At 44.8% G+C, this 19,368-nt stretch overlaps 1 protein-coding gene across 1 annotated transcript in view; it reads right to left on the reverse strand.

The window, feature by feature from the left end:
• LOC147724890 (kinesin-like protein KIFC3) overlaps window positions 1-19,368 on the reverse strand; it is a 205,085-nt gene that overhangs the window by 91,810 nt on the left and 93,907 nt on the right. Inside the window, exons 2-3 of the mRNA XM_086966413.1 lie at window positions 16,042-16,132; window positions 10,018-10,187 (exon numbers count right to left, since the gene is read on the reverse strand). Coding sequence (XP_086822539.1) covers window positions 10,018-10,187; window positions 16,042-16,132 — 261 coding nt within the window. The remainder of the gene's footprint in view (window positions 1-10,017; window positions 10,188-16,041; window positions 16,133-19,368) is intronic.

The following is a 19,368-nucleotide window of genomic DNA, read 5'->3' on the forward strand; positions in this document are numbered from 1 at the left end:
GGGACTAAAACCCAACCCATCACTTCGAACCCCAGGACATGGTGTGAGGTTGTCACGGGATAAGTCACAACCAGTCACGGAACCGATTACTCTGTTGATTCTGACATGCCGCAAAATTCGCCAGGCCATTGCGGACTCCCCAGCAAAGTGAGGCAATGTGGTAACACTTCAGTGCAGTTTCGCCCAACTCTGACATGCCTTTGGGCCCCACTCGACAACAAGGGACCTTCAGTCGAGTTACTACCACCAGGTTTTTCTCTGGTGTCATCTTCCCCCCTTGTGACCGCTTACAAGACCTGAACCGACTCCGGAATAGCCTTCCACTCCGGCCCCAGAGTCAACACCCGTTTCTGCTACCACAAAGCCAATGTTTACACCAGTGGTGCCAGAGGATAATCTGGTACCAGTGCCAGTGCCAGACTCTGACCCAAATTCAGCTAGAGCTTGACCGATATTGTTCTATGTGGTCACAAAAGCGCCACCCTTCATTATACAGCCTGTCTATAACCCAGTGTCTATCCCACGTCAGGACTACCAGAACAGGCTCCATTCACTTTTTGGTGCTGATTTTGATCTTCTGTAGGAGGAGGGTAGCCCCAATATGTTTATCATGATGGTGAATGGGCTGGTAGGCTTCCCCAACATTCTACTGATTGATATACATTGATTTACCGAATGCCAGCGGTTCGATACCTCTCCACAGGCAGAGCTTGACTTGACACTTGGGCCACCAGTGGAAGAAAGGGCCTTGTTTGCAGTGGTGGTTCTGAAAGCAGCTGAAGCACTAGAATTGTAGCTACCCTCCATCAAAATAAAAGCAAATGTCCTGAATGACATTCAGCAGCCTGGGTCAGCAACTTCAGAGCCCTAATTTTATTTCATTGATGCCCTCACACCCCCGGGGTCCATCTCTATCCATGGTCTCTCCCAGCCCCCCTCTCCATCCCCCGATCTCACCGTCCGCGCCCCCCATCTGTATTCTTGATTTCCAACCTCTTCAGTCCACTAGTGCCACTAACTCCCCCACTACCCCTAATGCCCAATCCCCCCAGCCCCACTTTCGCCCCCTCACAAACCCACCCAATCTTGAACCCAACCTCCTCTCCTACACCAGCCTCTCCCTTCCCCATACTAATAATGCAGTTTCTTCTACACCCCCATCTCCCTCTGAATTCCTCCTCACCCCACCCTTTGATTCATTTCTCCCTCACACTCACCACTTAACATCTCCCCTCAGCCCCTTTCTACTTCCCACGTCCCCCCCGATTCCTCCCTCCCACACTCCCCTGTTCTCCCATGCAACACAAAAGACACCAGAAACGCCACCCCCAATCCCCCTGCCCTGTTCTCCAAACCCACCCCCCAACCTGAACGCCTCATCCCTGTCTATCTCCTGTGCCCCTGCTCTACCCAACCTGAACGCCTCATCCCCATCTATCTCCGGTGACCCCGCTCTTCCCAACGACAACCATCACCCTCATCACAACCCTCCCCCAGGCTATCCCCCTGTCCTCCCTTCCATCTCAGACCCTTAGACCACTCCTACCCCTCTAACTTCATTAACCCTATAGAACCACTTCACTCCTCACTTCTTACCCAATAACTCCTTAATGCTGAACTTCTCCTATCATCCCTTGCCTTTGAACTCTCCTCCATTAGAACTGATGTCTCTCTCCTCACCAAAGCACACTCCTTGGTTCATGCCCACACATCCATACCCTCACAATACACCGTCCCCTCTTCTATACACTCTTCTATACACTCCAACATCCCTCCCCTCAACCCCCCTATTAATTGCCCACATGGCATTGTTGCCCACACCGACACTGTTGCCAACACTGACACTCCTCCTGGCGCTGTTACCAATACCGACATTCCCCTCTTCCCACCCCACCCCCCTTGAACGGCTGTACCCTATCTGAACCTGCTGAAATTACCATAATCATCCCCCCCTTCTATGCCATCACGCCCCCACCTTCACAACTTGACAACTGCACGACAGCCCTAGAGGTTAACTATCTTAAAAGCTCTATCATCTGCCCATCTTCATCCTTTCCCTCTACTCCCCTTAACCTTCAGTCCACTATCCCAGTTCTCGTTGGCACAAGCAGACTTCCCCTACTTCCAGCGTCTCCTAGACCCCCCTGACTACTCAGACCTGTCCCCCCTGTACCCCCTCCCAAATGCTGAGCACCTCCCCCCTCTCGTGCTTGCTGATTAACTGTCGATCAGCCTCCTGCCATGCGACTGAGATCGCGGAAACCATTCTCCACGATAACATTGACATAGCATTCCTTACCGAAACCTGGCTCAACCCTCACTCCACTCCTATCCTCGACCTGCTGATCCCACCTGGATATTCCATCATTAAGAAATATAGAAGCGAACAAATAGGAGGTGGCCTTGCCCTAATCTTTAAAGAAGATCTTAATCTCTCAACAGTCCATGTGCAAGACCATTCCACATTCAAAAACCTATGCGCTGGGATCAACTTTTCTGGCTCCCCCGCCATTAGGTTTCACACTATCTACCACCCTCCTGGAAATTGTATCGCCTTTACTGAAGAGATGTCTGATTTGATTACCCAAGCATCGCTCTCCCACTCTAAAAATCTCTTTCTTGGGGACTCCAACATCCACTGGAATAAAAATGACGACCCCGCAGTCTCCTTATTCAACGGCATCATGGACATCACTGACCTGACTCAACTCTGCAAATCCCCAACACACGCCAAAGGTGCCACCCTTGATGCGATTCTGACCTGCCTCCCTCTCAAACATCCTTCCTGTTGACAGGTCCGACCACCACCTCATCCTCTTCACCCTGAATTGCTCCATTACATGCCCCACTCCCATCGGCAATCTACCTCTGAAACCTACTCGTAAACTTCACCGTATTCTGCCAAGCAATTTGGAATCCACTATTAAAACTCACTTACTCCTTGCCCCTCTCTCCCTTAGCACTAATGACCTAACCGACCACTATAATAATTCTATTACTGAAGCCCTGAACCAAATTGCCCCAATCAAAATCAAACAACAAAAAAACCTTCCACCCAAATCATGGTTCAATTCTGACCTCAATAAGGAAAGACGGGCCCTCAGACAATCTGAACGGACCTGGAGGAACCATCCCTCCTCTGACAATCTGGCCCTCCTCAGAAAGGCCAGAACCCTATACAAAAAACACATCTTCAATGAAAAAGCCTCCTATCTTCGGTCCCAACTGGACCAGGCCAGAAACCGCCCCAGAGAACTATTTAACAATGTTAAAAAACAAACATCCTCTGGCCCCCCCAAAATGCTAGCGTCGGTTGAACGATGCGAAGAAATCGCCAGCTTCTTCTCTAATAAAGTCAACTTGATTGAACTCTCCTTCACCTCCACTCCTCTTCCACCCCAACCTCCCCAAAATAAACTCCCCCCCACAACATCACCAACACTAGTTCATCCTCTTCCTCCCCGCCACAAAGCCCCCCTAATTCTCTAAATGGACGCCCCCAACTTGTCTCCACTATCACGTATCACCAGGCTAAAAACCTTGCCTCCTGGAGCGAATTCACCCCTGTTTCCGAATCCGCGGTCACCAATATCATCTCTAAGCTCAAACCCTCCTCTCACACTAAACATCCTCTCCCTGCGCACCTGGTCCAAGAACTTAAACATGTCATTGCTCCAGTCTGGACCAACATCATCAATTCCTCTCTTTCCAAGGGCTGTGTTCCCGCTTCCCTTCAGCTAGGCCAAATCTCACCCATCGTCAAAGACACCTCAGCTGACCCTAACGACCGTAACAACCTACGTCCCATCTCTTACCAACCTTTCCTCTCAAAAGCCCTGGAAAAATGTGTCCTGACCCAACTTGATAACCTTATCACCTCATTCAATATCCTAGACATATTCCAATCTGATTTCAGAAAAGGATGCAGAACTGAAACGGCCATACTCAATATTACAGATGGCATCCATCGCTCCTTAGACAAAGGTGAATCCTCTCTACTAATTCTCCTTGACCTCTCGGCTGCCTTTGATACTGTCCATCATCCCACCCTTCTTAACACCCTCGAAGTTCGCTTCGGTATCGAGGGCACCATACTCAAATGGTTCTCCTCATTCCTTCAAAATAGATCCCAACAAATTAAGCTCAGCCACTGCCTCTCCGAGCCCCAACCTGTCTCACTTGGGGTTCCGCAAGGCTCCATCCTCTCCCCTTCCTTATTTAACCTATTCATAGAACCTCTCACCCTCATCCTTAAACAAGCTAAAATATGCTACCTCCTGTGGATGACACCCAGCTATACTACAGGATTAAATCTCACAATGACATCCTTAACCTCAACAAGACCCTGATTAAAATCCAAGCCTGGTTCCATCTTAATCATCTCAAACTAAACCCCCAAAAACTGAAATCATCCTTTTCAGTCCTAAAAACAACTCCCTCCCCATTCACCTCTGGATCAAGGATATTGCAGCTCTCAATTGCCCCCTCTCCCCCTCGAATACTGTCAAATCCCTAGGCATCAGCATTGAACATAACATGAATCTCATCCCACATATCAAAAATGCTGCCAAGGGTGCCCTCTTCACCCTCCACCACCTCAAAAAACTCAAACCTTTCATACCAGCAGACGACTTTAAAACCGTTGTCCAATCGCTTGTCCTTTCCCGTATTGACTATGGTAACGCCACACTCGCTGGCACCCCTAATGCCCACCTAGCACCGCTCAAATCTGTCCTCAACCTTGCCGCCAGACTTATCTTCGATTGTAAAAAATTCGACCACATCTCTCCGGTCCTAAAAAACCTCAATTGGCTCCCAATAGAAGGTAGATCCACCTACAAGATTGTATGTATCACGCACAAAGCCCTTCACCTAAACACCCCCTCCTACCTGGCTGAGAAACTGCAAAAAGCTGGATGCTCCAGGTCCCTGAGGAGCACCAACTCCCTTGTCCTAATCCCTCCCAGACTCAAGCACCAAAAAAACAATCGTGTGCTTTTTCTGGGAACGCCCCCACGATCTGGAACTCTCTCCCCAAAGATCTTCGATGCAACCCCTCCTACCCTCTCTTCAAAAAAAGACTGAAAATACTCCTTCACAACAAATATTGGGGAACCTAACCTCACTAATGTCTGACTCTCTACACTCCTTGCTCCCTGATTCTCGCCTCCTCCTCAACCCCACTCCCGCCTCTCATTCTGCATTTCCCCTCTTCTTCACTTTCTTCTCCCTCTGAACTTCAACACCCCCGCCCCCAATTGATCTCCATCGCCCCTAAACACCCAGCACATTCTATTACCCTATTTTATGTAACTCATGTTTTTAATGCACATTGTTTTACTTTATTGTAATTGTTTACCTATCTTGTAAAGCGCTCTGATACCCCCGGGTCCAGTAGCGCTATATAAAACCTTGGAAATAAAATAAAATAAATAAAATAAAGCCCTGATCTTGGCTGGTGGGCAGATGTCACAGACCAGTTCCCAGTGACCCGGAATTTCTCACTAAGCATCTCACCCCTGAAAGCCATATGGTACAGGCTGCCACAAGTAAAGCAAACACAAACTCATCCAGCTAGGCAATCCAAGAGGATTGATGATTTTGGTAAATAGATGTTTTCTTCCGCCACTCTAGCACTTTAGTCCAGGCACGTATCCTGTCTGCTGGACCGCTACACACATGCCTTGTGGGACATGCCCAGTGCAATCTTGACAGATGTCACAAAATATTTTAGGGCTTCTTTGGCACAGATTATACATGGCGGGCAGGACACAAGCAAATATGTTATCAGCACAGGTCTGGATGCTTCTGATTATCTGGGTCGTCCTTCGTAGACATGTGTGGATGCGATCCACAGGATTCACAGGTGCTGTGCAGGTCTCCCTAATGGACATGCCCTTTGATGAATTCTGCCTCTTTGGAGAGAAGATGGACTCTGTGTTGGAACACTTTAAAGATAGCAGGATTACAGTGCACTTCTTGGGGCTGTTGATGCCTGCCAAGACGTTCCCGCAGCAGTTCTGAAAGTTTAGAGGCTATTTCAGAGAAGAGGCAACTATCTCAGCCAGTAATGCAACAAAAACCACAGTCCTTGGTAGGCCATGGCCGCAGGTCTGGCAGAGCGGCCACTACAACGCGGCCGTTTCCACGAATACCTTAACCACGCATGCATTACAACGCATGCGTGGTTACCACGAAAGCCTTTACCGTGCATACCTTTACTACGAGGTACGTAGTAAAGGCATGTGTGGTAAAGGGTAAAAAAAAGGGGGTTTGGGGGGTCTCCCCCCCCCAAAAAAAACTCACCAGAAGAAACGTCGAGATGTGCAGGAAAACGGAGTCGTTTAAGAGGAAACGGAAAGGAACTTTCCGCTTCCTCTTAACGACGTCCGACGTCACCACGGAAGAAATCGAGGAAAAGATTGTGCGTAGAAAAACCATTCAATTGTAAAGCCTGCGTGGTAAAGGCATGCGTTGCAACGGAATGCGTTGTAAGAACATACAACTGGCAGAGTGTGAGCCTCCAGTGCCTCCTTCGCTCCTAAAGCAAGCACCAAACCGCCTTCAGCGGCATATGTCCTTCCTATGGAAGGAAGGAACCAACGTTGCCTCCCAAGTTGGCGATCCATCACATCCGACAGCTGAGTCTTACACAATATTTAAAATGATATGCCCTGCCTTTTCTCTCTTCTCTGCCCACTATTGCTTCCACTCCAGAATGAATGTCATCTGATCACTAATCTATCCTGTTAAGGAGGTGGGCCTCCTGCTCTCCAAAGGTGCCATCGAGGGAGTAGCGGTCTGGGAACATGGTGGGGGTTGTTACTGTCCTCATCCTCCTCTCAAAAAAGTGGGGAGGCCTAAAGACTATACTATACCTTTGACCCCTGAACGGAGAGTTGGCTCCACATCAGTCTGCTTGAACTGCGGGCCATCTGTCTGCACCTGAGGCCTTCCTGCCATCCATCAAGGAGAGGCTGGTGCAAGTTTTTACGGAACTACCACTGCAAAGTGGTCCTGCAATAAGCAGGTCTGAGTGGGGTGCTGGTTCCTGTGCAATAGCACCTTTGGCACCTCTAGTTGGAGCATCAAGGCACCCACCTAGCAGGATCCCTAGATTACAAAATAGACGAACCTCCGCAGATGTTGTCTGGCAGATCACAAGTGGCATATGCATGTACATCTTCCAACAGTGGGGAGAATCCTGGCTAGATCTTTTCATCATTGTAGCAAAGGCATAGTTTCCACAATTTTGTGCACTGGAGTTTCCACAAGAACATTTGTTTGGAATGCCTTCTGGCCACTTCTTCTCCCGCCCGAGTTCTGAAGAAAAACAACTGGACCCAATCAGTTTATTGGCTCTGAACTGAGCCAGGAGAGTGTGGAACCCGTAACTCCTGAGCATGAGCATCTGTCCCCCAATCAGACTGCCGCTTCGTAAGGATGCGTGTCTTAGCAACAGGGCAGGGCCCTCCTTCTAAATTTTCGAAATATCCAACTACATGTGTGGAGATTGCGAGTCAGCATTAGACTACATTTGATTTGCAACCTGAAGTGGTGGGTGTCATCCGTGCCATCCGGTGCACTTCCACAAAATCAGACTTTGTCAGACTATTGGACAAATGTTTTCCCTGGTGTGCTGTTTGTAACACTGGCCCCTTGTAGGTAAAGCCTTTTTTTTTAAATTTTCTTTAGCCCAGCAAAACATTTTAATAGTCACTACAATAGGTTATTTTTCAGCCCTATGGCCTTTCTACGTTTTCTGGAACAACTGTCCCTGCTTAAATCACCTGTTGAGATGTAGTTTATAAAAGGTTTGATATGTTTCCTCCCTAGGCCTTTTGTGATGCCACAGTGGGAACTTAACTTGATCCCAACTTAGCACCCATGTATGCCTTTCAAGATGGTGCAGTGCTTCAAAGACTTGTTTCCCTCATTGCGATTACGTCAACTTGTCACATCAATGAACTACAGGCATTTTCATTTTTCCCAGGCAAAAAGGTGCTGGAGACTCTGGTGGCTTTCTTGCTAAATTTCGTGACTCCCTTTGATGTTGGGCAATTCACCACTCTCGCAGTGTCCTTTGATCCCTCTTACCCCTCGAAAGAGGAGGAGCGGCAGCATCAGTTCACCCCAACATGCCTTTAAGCTTTTACGTTGATTGTACCAAGGAACATTGAGTGGATGATTTGCTCTGGGTGGGGTTCTCTGGGACAAAGAAAGGGAACGCTGTGTGGAAGAGGATCTTGCCAAGGTGGATATTCCTTTGCATTAAGATCTGCTACGCACTGGCCAATAAACAGCCCCAGAAAGCCCATTCCACCACGACTAAGGCTGCTATTACTGCGTTGGCACGCGGAGAGTCTGTCCTTGATATCTGCCAGGCTGCAACATGCACATCCATGCATATGTCCATGATGCACTATCGCCTTGATAACCAGGACAATCACTGGGAAGGACTTTTTTTTCTGGAATTTCTCTTTCCCCTATGAACACCCACTTATGTGCTAAAAAATGTATAGGTTATAAATGCCATTCTAAGTAATCAGGATTAATCAACGGAAAGCAAGTTCAGAATTGGTGAGGTTTAATGGCAGTAATCTTGATTTAAGCAGGCCTTGAGTAATACTGCGCCATAATCCAATCTGGAGATAAATACGGAGTGGACTAATATATGCAGATCCCTTTCAGTAGCCGACTAGAACGGCTTTCCCGGGGAAGCAGACCTAGAAGGGAAAACTCTGCTGGATCAATCAACCTAATCATGGAAATCGCAATTTAATCAGATGAGGCAACATCACTCAACACTATAACAATGAAGAGTTGTGCATTACTTTTAATTTGACTGATTTCACATTAAAAATATGTAATCATTTATTAATATCTTCACATAATTCATAATCACAAAGGACTAAGACCAAATCATTGAAACAAAATGGACTTGTATTTATTGTGACAAGGACATCACAATTACTGTGGTGCCTTAGGACGGGTTTCATATACAGACAGGTGACTTGTTACTGGAGTCCCACTAACTGACTGAATTTGTAAAATTATAAAATTGTATGGTAATCTTTTATATTGGTTACATAAATTCAGAGGTGTATTGTCAACATTTTGATTCTGTGAGGATTATTACTAATTTTAATAAATTCTAGAGATGCATATCTTAATAAATCCAAGTATATGTTGCTGAACATACACAATAAAGTTGTATAGGAAAATTAACCTTTCTAAAGATTTTCTTTTCTTAAGGTTCCTCCTAAATCTGTTATACCTAATCTTGTATATTGGTTACATATACTCAGGGGCATATTTTGAACATTTTGATATTATGAGGATTGTTACTAATTTTAATGAATTCTAGAGATGTATTTGTTATTAAATCCAAATATAGATTGTTGACCATACACAATAAATTCATTTAAGAAAATTATCAGTTCTAAAGATTTTCTTTTCTTAAGGTTCCTCATAAATCTATTATAACTAATCTTGTATATGGGTTATTTATATATTCAGAGGTATAGTGTCAACATTTTGATACTATTAGTATTACAAATTTTAATGAATTCTAAAGATATATATGTTATTAAATCCAAATATACATTGTTGGTCATACACAATACATTTATATAAGAAAATTACAGGATTCCTCCTAAATCTGTCATAATTCACCATCATACGCCCAAACAGCCACCATCAAAAAACAACACACCTGTCACCATAATTCCGCACAACCAACACCATATGCCAAACACGTCATCAGCCATCATACATTAATACAACCCACATAAAACATTAAGTTACCGAAAAAAGGTTAAGTAATATGTTAACAGTGACTATGCCTCAGAAATAAAATAATATCCATACTTTGGGTAATAAAAAGTTCCATGGGCTTGCAAATGTCACTAGAATGTCAAGATTAGGATAAAAAATTAGGTAGACAGACAGACAGGCCAAAGGTATTTCCAGGTGATTATGTGAGTGATTGGTGATCAGACTCATGAATCCACTTACCTTCCCATTCATACTTTCCTTATCCAGGCTGGAAGATTTTCCTCGGGCTGCTTCCTGCTTTAAGGACAGGAACTCAGTCAGTGGAGTGGTGGCATCTCCTAAACTCCCACACTCGAGCTCCAAGTCTTCCTCGTCGTCGGTTCCTCGCCCTCGATCACTATCAGAGCTGCCTGTGAAAGTCAAAGGAAGGCCGTGAGGGGCTGAGACACATGATCTTGCAAAGGGGATTGCAGAAAGGTTGGTACCGAAGACCCGGTCTCTGATGCACAGGATGAAGCCGCCATCAGCGAGGCATTGGAACATCCTGGCATGGACCGTTCGAACACATACCTGCAAAGACACTGACGTTTTCAATGGTAGGGCCAAAGAGGAAGTTGCTATTCAGTTTTTCATATCTTTCCATCCCACCTTAGGACCTAAGTTAGTGAGAAGACCAGTGCATGTTCTTAAACATCCAGTAGGAATCTCCTGTTCTAGCATCCTAATTAAAAAAGGTGCATTGGCTCTCTAAGGCCTAATCATGTCCTCCTTGGTAATCTTTGATTTAAGTCTGAATCTCCATGTTCTAATAAGCTGCTCCCTTGATCCCAAACACCTCTTTGATGATTGTCAAATCAACAACATTTCCTTTTATGGTTCTTGAAGACCACCGCCCATAATTTTTAAACTATGTTGAAGAATACCAGAGTTTGGGCTGATGGCCATTAGGCTCAGCTTCTTGTCAAGATATCACACTGTGCTATTGAGTTTGGCGGATCAGTGTGAGGTAGCTGTGTCGAAGCTGTTAGATCTGAACCAACATCTCTGTATCCATCAGAACCACCTCAACCCTGATCCAAGTTGGAAAAGAATGAAGATACCCTCTGTAAAGAAGACTACATTATACTGCGGCTACAGTCATCTCCATTCTGAGAGCCCAGCTTCCCCGCCCATTATTCACTGGAGTCATCCTTGCTTGTCACCCTGCACAGCGCTCCCCAGACTTTTGGCCAGGTTTGCACCATACAAATACCACCTGCATAGGTGCTTTCCTATACAGCACCATTCTTCTCTCATACAGCACAGGACACCCTTCATGCTGCATTGGCACTGCATTCCTTGGCACCCAGACTTCACTCGACCCTACACCCTTCACCCAGCATCCCTCACCCTTCATCTCGTAGATAGATACAGACAGGCAGACAGAGAGACGGATAGATAGATGGATGGATGGATGGATAGATAGATAGATAGATAGATAGATAGATAGATAGATAGATAGATAGATAGATAGATAGATAGATAGATAGATAGATAGATAGATAGATAGATAGATAGATAGATAGATAGATAGATAGATAGATAGATAGATAGATAGATAGATAGATAGATAGATAGATAGATAGATAGATAGATAGATAGATAGATACAGATAGGCAGGCAGACAGACAGACAGACAGACAGACAGACAGACAGACAGACAGACAGACAGACAGATAGATAGATAGATAGATAGATAGATAGATAGATAGATAGATAGATAGATAGATAGATAGATAGATAGATAGATAGATAGATAGATCTAGGGAGATAGATAGATATATAGATAGATAGATAGATAGATAGATAGATAGATAGATAGATAGATAGATAGATAGATAGATAGATAGATAGATAGATAGAGTCTCTCTTGATATGAGAGCATCCCTCTTATCCACAACCTCAATCATGATGATGTCTAAGCAGAGGCATAGTCAGTCAATAACCAGCGGTGTACCCTTGAGGGGGTGTTTGGGGTGTAGCACCTCCCAAATACCTGCATTTTGGCTTGGTTTTGGGTCTGAGGGATCAAGTACCTAAATATATCTAGTGAGCAGTTCACCACAAATGTAGTACGTCTGCACCCGCAGACGCGCTCCTTGAACGCGAGCAGATTAACACGCATTGCCAGTAGCAGGCTCGGACAGCTGTGTCAGTCTTAGGTTTCCAGACCTACTAGTACTAGCTTCCTGATAATCAAACCCCCAAAGGGGCGTGGGATGAATGCCGGCAGCAGTCCAACCAGTGGCAATGCCAGGGACAGAATTCTAACCCAGTGTGTTCACCCACCCCACTGCGCCACTCTAGACAGAGGCCCAGCTGATGTAAGTCACTGCCCTGCTCCCCATGGAACCAGTCCATCCCAAACCCCCGGCATCTCACCCGTTCACCCTGTGCCCACTGCTTTTTTAGTTGGAAAATGTGAGATTCACAACCCCCCGAACCTCACCAACCAAGCTACGCCCCTGCCAATAGCTTCTTAGCCTCCTGGGTAAAGGTACCCCCGGCAGAGTCTACCCATCACCACTCTCTGCCTTTTTCCTACCATCTGCCTGACCAGAAGACAGTGTCTCTTGTTAGCCTCTGAGGAGCAGGTACAGGAGGTCACTCCTAGGACACTGACTCCTCATCTGGGACTCTGGCTGCATTCAACTCATCAGCGATTCCAACCACATATAATGCAGCTTCGAAAAGTGACTCCAGTGTGACTCATACAGGACCACACTAACATACTGCAAAAAAAAAACTCTAGACAATGGAATCTGTGAGCGTACTGCTCAATAATATAAACTTTAGGATACAGACTTTTATCCTGATTAGAATATTAATTATTTTTTGTGCAGATTTATGTAAGATACAGACTGGATCATTTTAAAGTTGATTAATTTTTCTATCGCACCAGTGTATTATTTTATTAACTGGTCAAAATGTTTATAATAACGAATATTGATTTTAAAGATTATTTAATGTATGCAACGGTTTTAATTAATCATGCATAATAAAAATGACTTGCTTACTTACTTACTTATAGAACCACACCTCCCCTTTCAACTGTGATTCTACACACTGACTAAAACTCAGCATCCTGCGTTGGAGTATTCAATTCACTATGAAGGATATCATTACTTTTGAAGGAATACCATTTATGAAACTTTTCACCAAGACCACTTCGCCTCCATCGTTGCTACAAAACCAACAGGATGGTGCTTAGGTCTGGATGGAGAGATCAGGTACCAATACAGCCGCCATCTCCACTCCTCCGCAAGTTGAAATTTCTAGTCCATGTTTCCCTTTCTGTGTGTATTTCATTGATCTTAATGAGTTGGTGACCACTTTGTTGGTCATCGCAACTAGTACTCCAGACTGCAGAGTTGAGGAGAAGCCACCCAAGGAGGAAGAACTGTTGTCTACTGGTTGGGCGGCCGACACTTGAACGAGGAGGCCTGGGTTCTAATATGACTGACTGAGAAATATATGATTCTGAGCGTATACGTATGCGCCACATTGGTGGAATCTAAAGCTGAGTAACACCTAAACTCCCCTGATTACAATAATAGTTTTAATTAATTATCTTTGTATTACACTCTGATTCTCTTTAATACCTTTTAATCAAATGGATTAAATGTCCTTTCTTCTTTTAATTACATTTATACTGCATATTTTGATGTTCTGTAATTCATGGTTTTTAACACAATTGTTCTTTTTTTTAAGCTGTTATATGTATGTGCTTTAAGACTTAATTGTCGTAATAAAGCTTTTGAAATGAAATGATTCTGAGCAAATCACTTAGAGCCTGATTTGAAGTTGAGAGTAAGGGTTATTCCTTCAAAAATGTGGCAACGTGCTCCGATTGTCTGCCTCTTCTATTATGGGTTGGGCAGAGTGTTAATTTTCCGATAGTGGTGTTTCCGCTGTGAGAAAGCGAGCTCTGATGGGCCCATTTGATGTATTTATTTCCTGTCCATCACCACCCAGGGGCGTAGCTTGGTCAGTAAGATTGGGCGGTGGGAGGGAACTTCAGATTTTACAATGATTAGGCTGGCGACTAATGTTAAAATGCATTATATGACAAGCAGGGTGCATGAGAGGGGCCCAAGGGGCAGTGGAAAGAGAGGAATGAGGATTGGTAGAAGTACTAAGAGAGAAAACACAATATTATGTCAAATAACCAACATTTCTGAGAACTTTTAAAACAGAGAGGAAGTAAGTGTTTGTGTGTTTTTGTCTCTGTGTATGTATGTTCTGGTGAAATATGACAGACGTCTCACCATATCCAACTGAAAGCACCTGCACCCAACTATTTACCAGAAAATACATTTACTTGAGGGATGCAACAGCCCAAGCTGGTATCAGTCAGAAAAAAATGCCCCCCACACCCTTCAGGGGCGGCCTTTGGCATGTGCAAGCTGTGCACCTGCACAGGGCCACCAAACCCCAGGGGCCACCACACCAATATATATCCTTAATATAATAATCCTCTGAAGATGAATACATATTTGCGTGGCAGCCCCTAGCAGGGATTTGGCGGCCTCCGGCTCCGTTCCACTTCCATACACCCTGACCCCCCCCCTCTGCACTGGCCCCCGTGCTCCGACCCGCCCGGACCCCCTCTTCCGGGGCCCGAAACCTACGCTCCCTGCCCAAGGCCGCCATGAGCCTAGGGCCGCCCCTGCACCCTTGGAGAAAACACTCAGGGTTCGAGGGTCCTTCATTTTTCAATAACAAATGCCCACTTAGAGAGTTGGTTTTTGAAAAACATGAACGTCTGGTGCGTGGCCACCAGCAAGATGGCAGCTGCACATAAAACTTGCAGTTCCTTCAGGGGAAACGTAGTTTCTTCTGAGAGCACAGAATCACCACCCGTCAAAGTCAAAATTAGGCCCTTATTGTTACTGTGCCCAAAAAGGTAAACATGTGAAATGCAATGGCAAATACATGATCTGTACTGAAATAGTGTAGGTCATGATTCTAAATGTCTATTTCCTATAACGATCTTGGATCATGTATTATCATCCAAACCTTTCCACACCACCACCCCTCCCCCCACCTTGTGTACCACTCTCCATTGCTTCCCAGCTATGTCTGTGCTATATAAATACCAAAACACACATATAATTCAAGGCCATACGTTTAAAGCATGGACAACAATGCCTTTGTTTTATGTGTTTTATGGCTTTCACAGAAGACTTTAGTCCCCCTACCCTCCATTTGCCAATGTTTACATGCACTAAGGGCCTTAGTTATGAGCCATGCGTCAGTTTTGTGCTGCTGTTGCGTCACTTTTTGTGACGCAACGGCAGCATAAACCATGCCCCCTTTGCTGTGGATCATTATCGATTAAAAAATGAAATTTAAATTATCAACACCAAATTATGACTGGAGGTCAATTTTGATAAAACAATATTGATGGACAATAAAGTGCTAAAATTGCCCAAAGGATAAAAGTGACTACTTTGGATGTGCACCGGTGTAGTATATTTTGTATCGTGACTACCTGCCTGAATTGTTTTGGAGAGGAGGACTTTGTGGATGCCCCTGGTGGATGTGCATCAAACACCGAGGTTGCACTCTTCATTGAGTTTGTTGATCTTCAAATTGGGTCTAAAGTGATTTTAACTAAGAGAACATATATTGATGTGCAGGTTATCGTAGCAAATCCACCATTCATTGTTTCTTGTATAAACCATGCCCCCTGTTTCGATCTATTTACAAAATGACGCATCTAAGCAGATGCGTCACTTTGTAAATCCCTGCGCTACATTACACCTGCGTCAGGTATAATGTATGAAGTGTGGGCGTTTCCAAGTAAGTAATCCTCGTAGAAGTGACATCTACAAGATTTCACTGCGCCACTTCTAAGGTACAAATGCGTCAATATCTTACGCCTACCTTACAGCAGGAGTAAGACTGATGCAGGCCCTTTCACATGGGGCTTGCCCCTTGTTAAAGGACACATTGCTGGAGTTGCTTCACTTTTGTGACACACTCCAGCAATGCCCCACTTTTGCGCCTACAGATACATCAGAAATACTGACGTATCTGTAACTCCTTGTGACATGATGCGTCATACAGTAAATATGACGCATCAATCATGTTGCAAGAAGGGCGCAATGAAAAGTGACGCATTGCTGCTTTTACGTAGCGATGCGTCACTTCACATAAATGAGGCCCTAAGAGTGCACAAATTAAAGAAGCATAAAAGAAGGAAGGGGTGTGAGTACTCACTGTCCAGGTCAGCGAGCTCCGCCCACACATCTTCACATAGTGGTTTGCCGTTCTTTCTGGTCTTGCTCTTGGTGGAGGTAGGATTCGAACCCTGAGAGACGAGAGAAAAAAGGGGGCGTGGGTAAACCATGGACTAGGGCACTGCCAACTTCAACGCTTCTCATGTCAGTACCAACCCCAACCATGCAATGTGTGCTGGCACCAACTACACAGTGCTGCACCCCATAGTACTGAGACTTCATTACTCCTGCCAGTGCTTAATTTGTAAAACAACGAGGCACCGGGCTCCATGGTATTTCACACAGGTCCACTGCAGCGGGCAAAACCCACATCACTTTAAGCTGCAGGTTTAAGCCGAAGTTTTATCATTTTTTTAAACTATAATAAATAGTTTAATGCTCCACACATGAATTTTGCTTAAACACACACACAGCCACCATGTGGTGGATTCTAATAAATTCCTGGTGGTATTTACAAATAAGTGCTGGAGCCGAGCGCCGGCATAAATTATGCACTGATTTTGACCTTTACTGAGTAGCACCTTTACAGAGATACACATATGATTACCAAGGCCGGACTGCTGTACAGAGCATCGGGCGTTAGCCTGGTAGGCTGGAAGGGTGGGGGGCTGGTTTTGGTAGTTGGGGCTGCTTTTGTGGCAGTGTCGCAGTTTAAAAGCACTGCAGGGTTCCTTGTATAGCCAGCAGTTTTCGGGCAACAATAAAAGCGTCAAGATAACTCTGGAGATTGATGTACCTGCTGGAGAGAGATGGGGGTTTGCCTAGTAGCAGTTTTGACTAATCTAAGGTAGGGGAGAGGATTAATAGGCCTTCTGCAAAGAGCGCGTACTATGCAGATCACAGTGTTTTATGTGCATAGCTCAGTGGGTTACTTCTTTTGTCACAGAGATTCCTTTGTTACGTGCAGTTCATAAGTTACAATTGTAATCTAGCACAATAAGCAATGAACCGCCTCAAAGGGCGGCATGCAAACTGCATGGTACAGGTTAGAAAGGTATGTTTTTCCCACTCTTTCATTATCCTGATGTTGCTAAAAAAAAGGTTTGTTTGGGTAGAAATAAACTCTTATTAGTAAAGTCAGCCGTAACCACTGTTTTACCTACAGACAATGCCTACCAGTATGGATGATGGGAATCCTAAACCCTGCAGTTCCCTTTGCCTTATGTAACATTTCTATACACTGATGTACACACATATCATTAATTTAATCTGTATGTTTGTGATGTAAACACCCTACACTGGCATGAGAGGTCCTATAAACCAAATGAAATACATGGGAGAGAGGAGTTATGGAGAGATGAGGGGCACTATTGGAGAGTCATAGTCAGGCCCGGCCCGTGCAGGGCGTTATATCGGGGCGGTGACGTCAGGCAGGGGAGGGGCTGGGTGGAGGGTTTTAAAATGCGGGATATGGACCATTACAGGTAAGTAACGAAAAAAATGAATAAAACGAATTTTGTTGCCCGCACTGCATCGCCAAATGTGATGCAGCGTTAGGCAACGAAATTCGTTTTATTTATTTTTTTCGTTACTTACCTGTAATGGTCCATATCCCGCATTTTAAAAACCCCTACCCTGCCCCTCCCCCGCCTGACGTCAACGCCCCGGTATAACGCCTCGCACGGGCCGGGCCTGGTCATAGTGAGGAAAATTATTGAAGAGCCCCAACAAAGATTGTTGTATCCTGGTGCTCATAAAAGTCATCATTAACTATGTTTTAAAAGCTATACAATTGAATATATAATGGCAAATGTGTTGTAGAATGCACCATTTTTTCCCCACATTTTCTTGAGGGTAAAAGCCCCCAAAATTCCGCTTGCACTCGCTATGCACCGTACGGGGGTTGGTCTGACAACATTTGCCAGGGTAGGGCTGCTTTGAGTTCCTAGTACGGCCATGATGGTTACTAAAACACAGCCTTAGCTTGATGTAGGTTTAAAGGAATCATTGCTGAGATGCTAAGAATATGAGAATACTCTACGAATAAAGCAAAAGAAATAGGAAATTTGGAGAAAAAGATAAAATTCAGTTTTTTTATTATAGGTCCAAAGTTTACCACGAGTCCTTTTTTGATGTCAATTTTTCATTTTAATGAAACGTAATTAAAATAACGGTTCTCATAGTAGAACTATGCGTAAAATGATATGTTTAAAAGTGCTAATAAATATAAAATGTAAATGATTAGTTGATTAAAAATTGTGTAAATGAAATATTTTGAAAAGTTATTCAAACTAGTAAGAAATAATTGATTACATTTGGGCATTTAAAAAGTAATTGAACTTAAATAAAAAATACAGATCATTTAAAATACACATCTACCGAAGTAAATGTAAAAAAAAGAAAAAATTGGGGTCAGAATGTTTGCCCACTCTTAAGTGCCCAATGACTGTTTAGTCGGCTCTCTCAGGTTGCCCAAACCAGTCATGTCCACTTTCCCCATTCTCCATGCAGGCTGCATTACAGTCTGCGTGGAGAACATGCCCAGGGCCCAATTCCCTGGTTGAGTGGAAACCACGCACGCTCAAAACTAATCACAATGCTTCATTGCAGCATTGTGATTGGTAAGGGAGCCTGGCTGTTCTTCCTGACTGCTGGCTTCCTGTCCCACAAGGAGAGCAGGAGCAGAGATACAGGACACCATGGAGAGGTGAGTATATATATATGTATATATATATATATATATATATATATATATATATATTTGCACAACCCTGTGCTCCCCTGCGCCTGCACCCCCCACCCTCCCGCCCCCACGCCCCAAGTCAGGCCAGCTGCTACTGGTGATAAGGGGTGTTAGACTTCGCATCTTTTGGCGTGTTTCCCCTGAGTTTTTGCTTTCTGACCTCCCGGTTTGACTGTTTTTGCTGGCGTAGTGTTTCTGTGCACTTTTCTCACTGCTGATCAGTGGTAAAGTGCAAGTGATCCTGTGGTAAATTGTGTTATGGATTGATGTTTCCATGATTGAATATTTGATTTACTTGTTAGTCCCTAGTAAAGTGCACTGAGTGTGCCAGGCACTGCAAATCAAATGCTACTAGTGGACCTGCAGCACTGATTGTGCCACCCACGTGAGTAGCCCTAAAAAGGTAACTCAGACCCGCCATTGCGGAGTCTGCACGCAGTTTGTAACTGCCATGTCGACTTGGCCAGTGCACACACTTGCCAGCCCTTCACTTTCCCTTTTCTCACATGTCAGCCACCCCTAAGGTAGGCCCAAGGTACCCCTGTGGGCCGGGTGCAATGTATGAGAAAGGTAGGACATGCCCTAGTGGTGTGGCATGTCCTGATAGTGAATTACGGCCAATTT

This window comes from Lissotriton vulgaris, chromosome 4_1, assembly GCF_964263255.1.
Source record: "Lissotriton vulgaris chromosome 4_1, aLisVul1.2, whole genome shotgun sequence".
NCBI lineage: Eukaryota > Metazoa > Chordata > Amphibia > Caudata > Salamandridae > Lissotriton > Lissotriton vulgaris.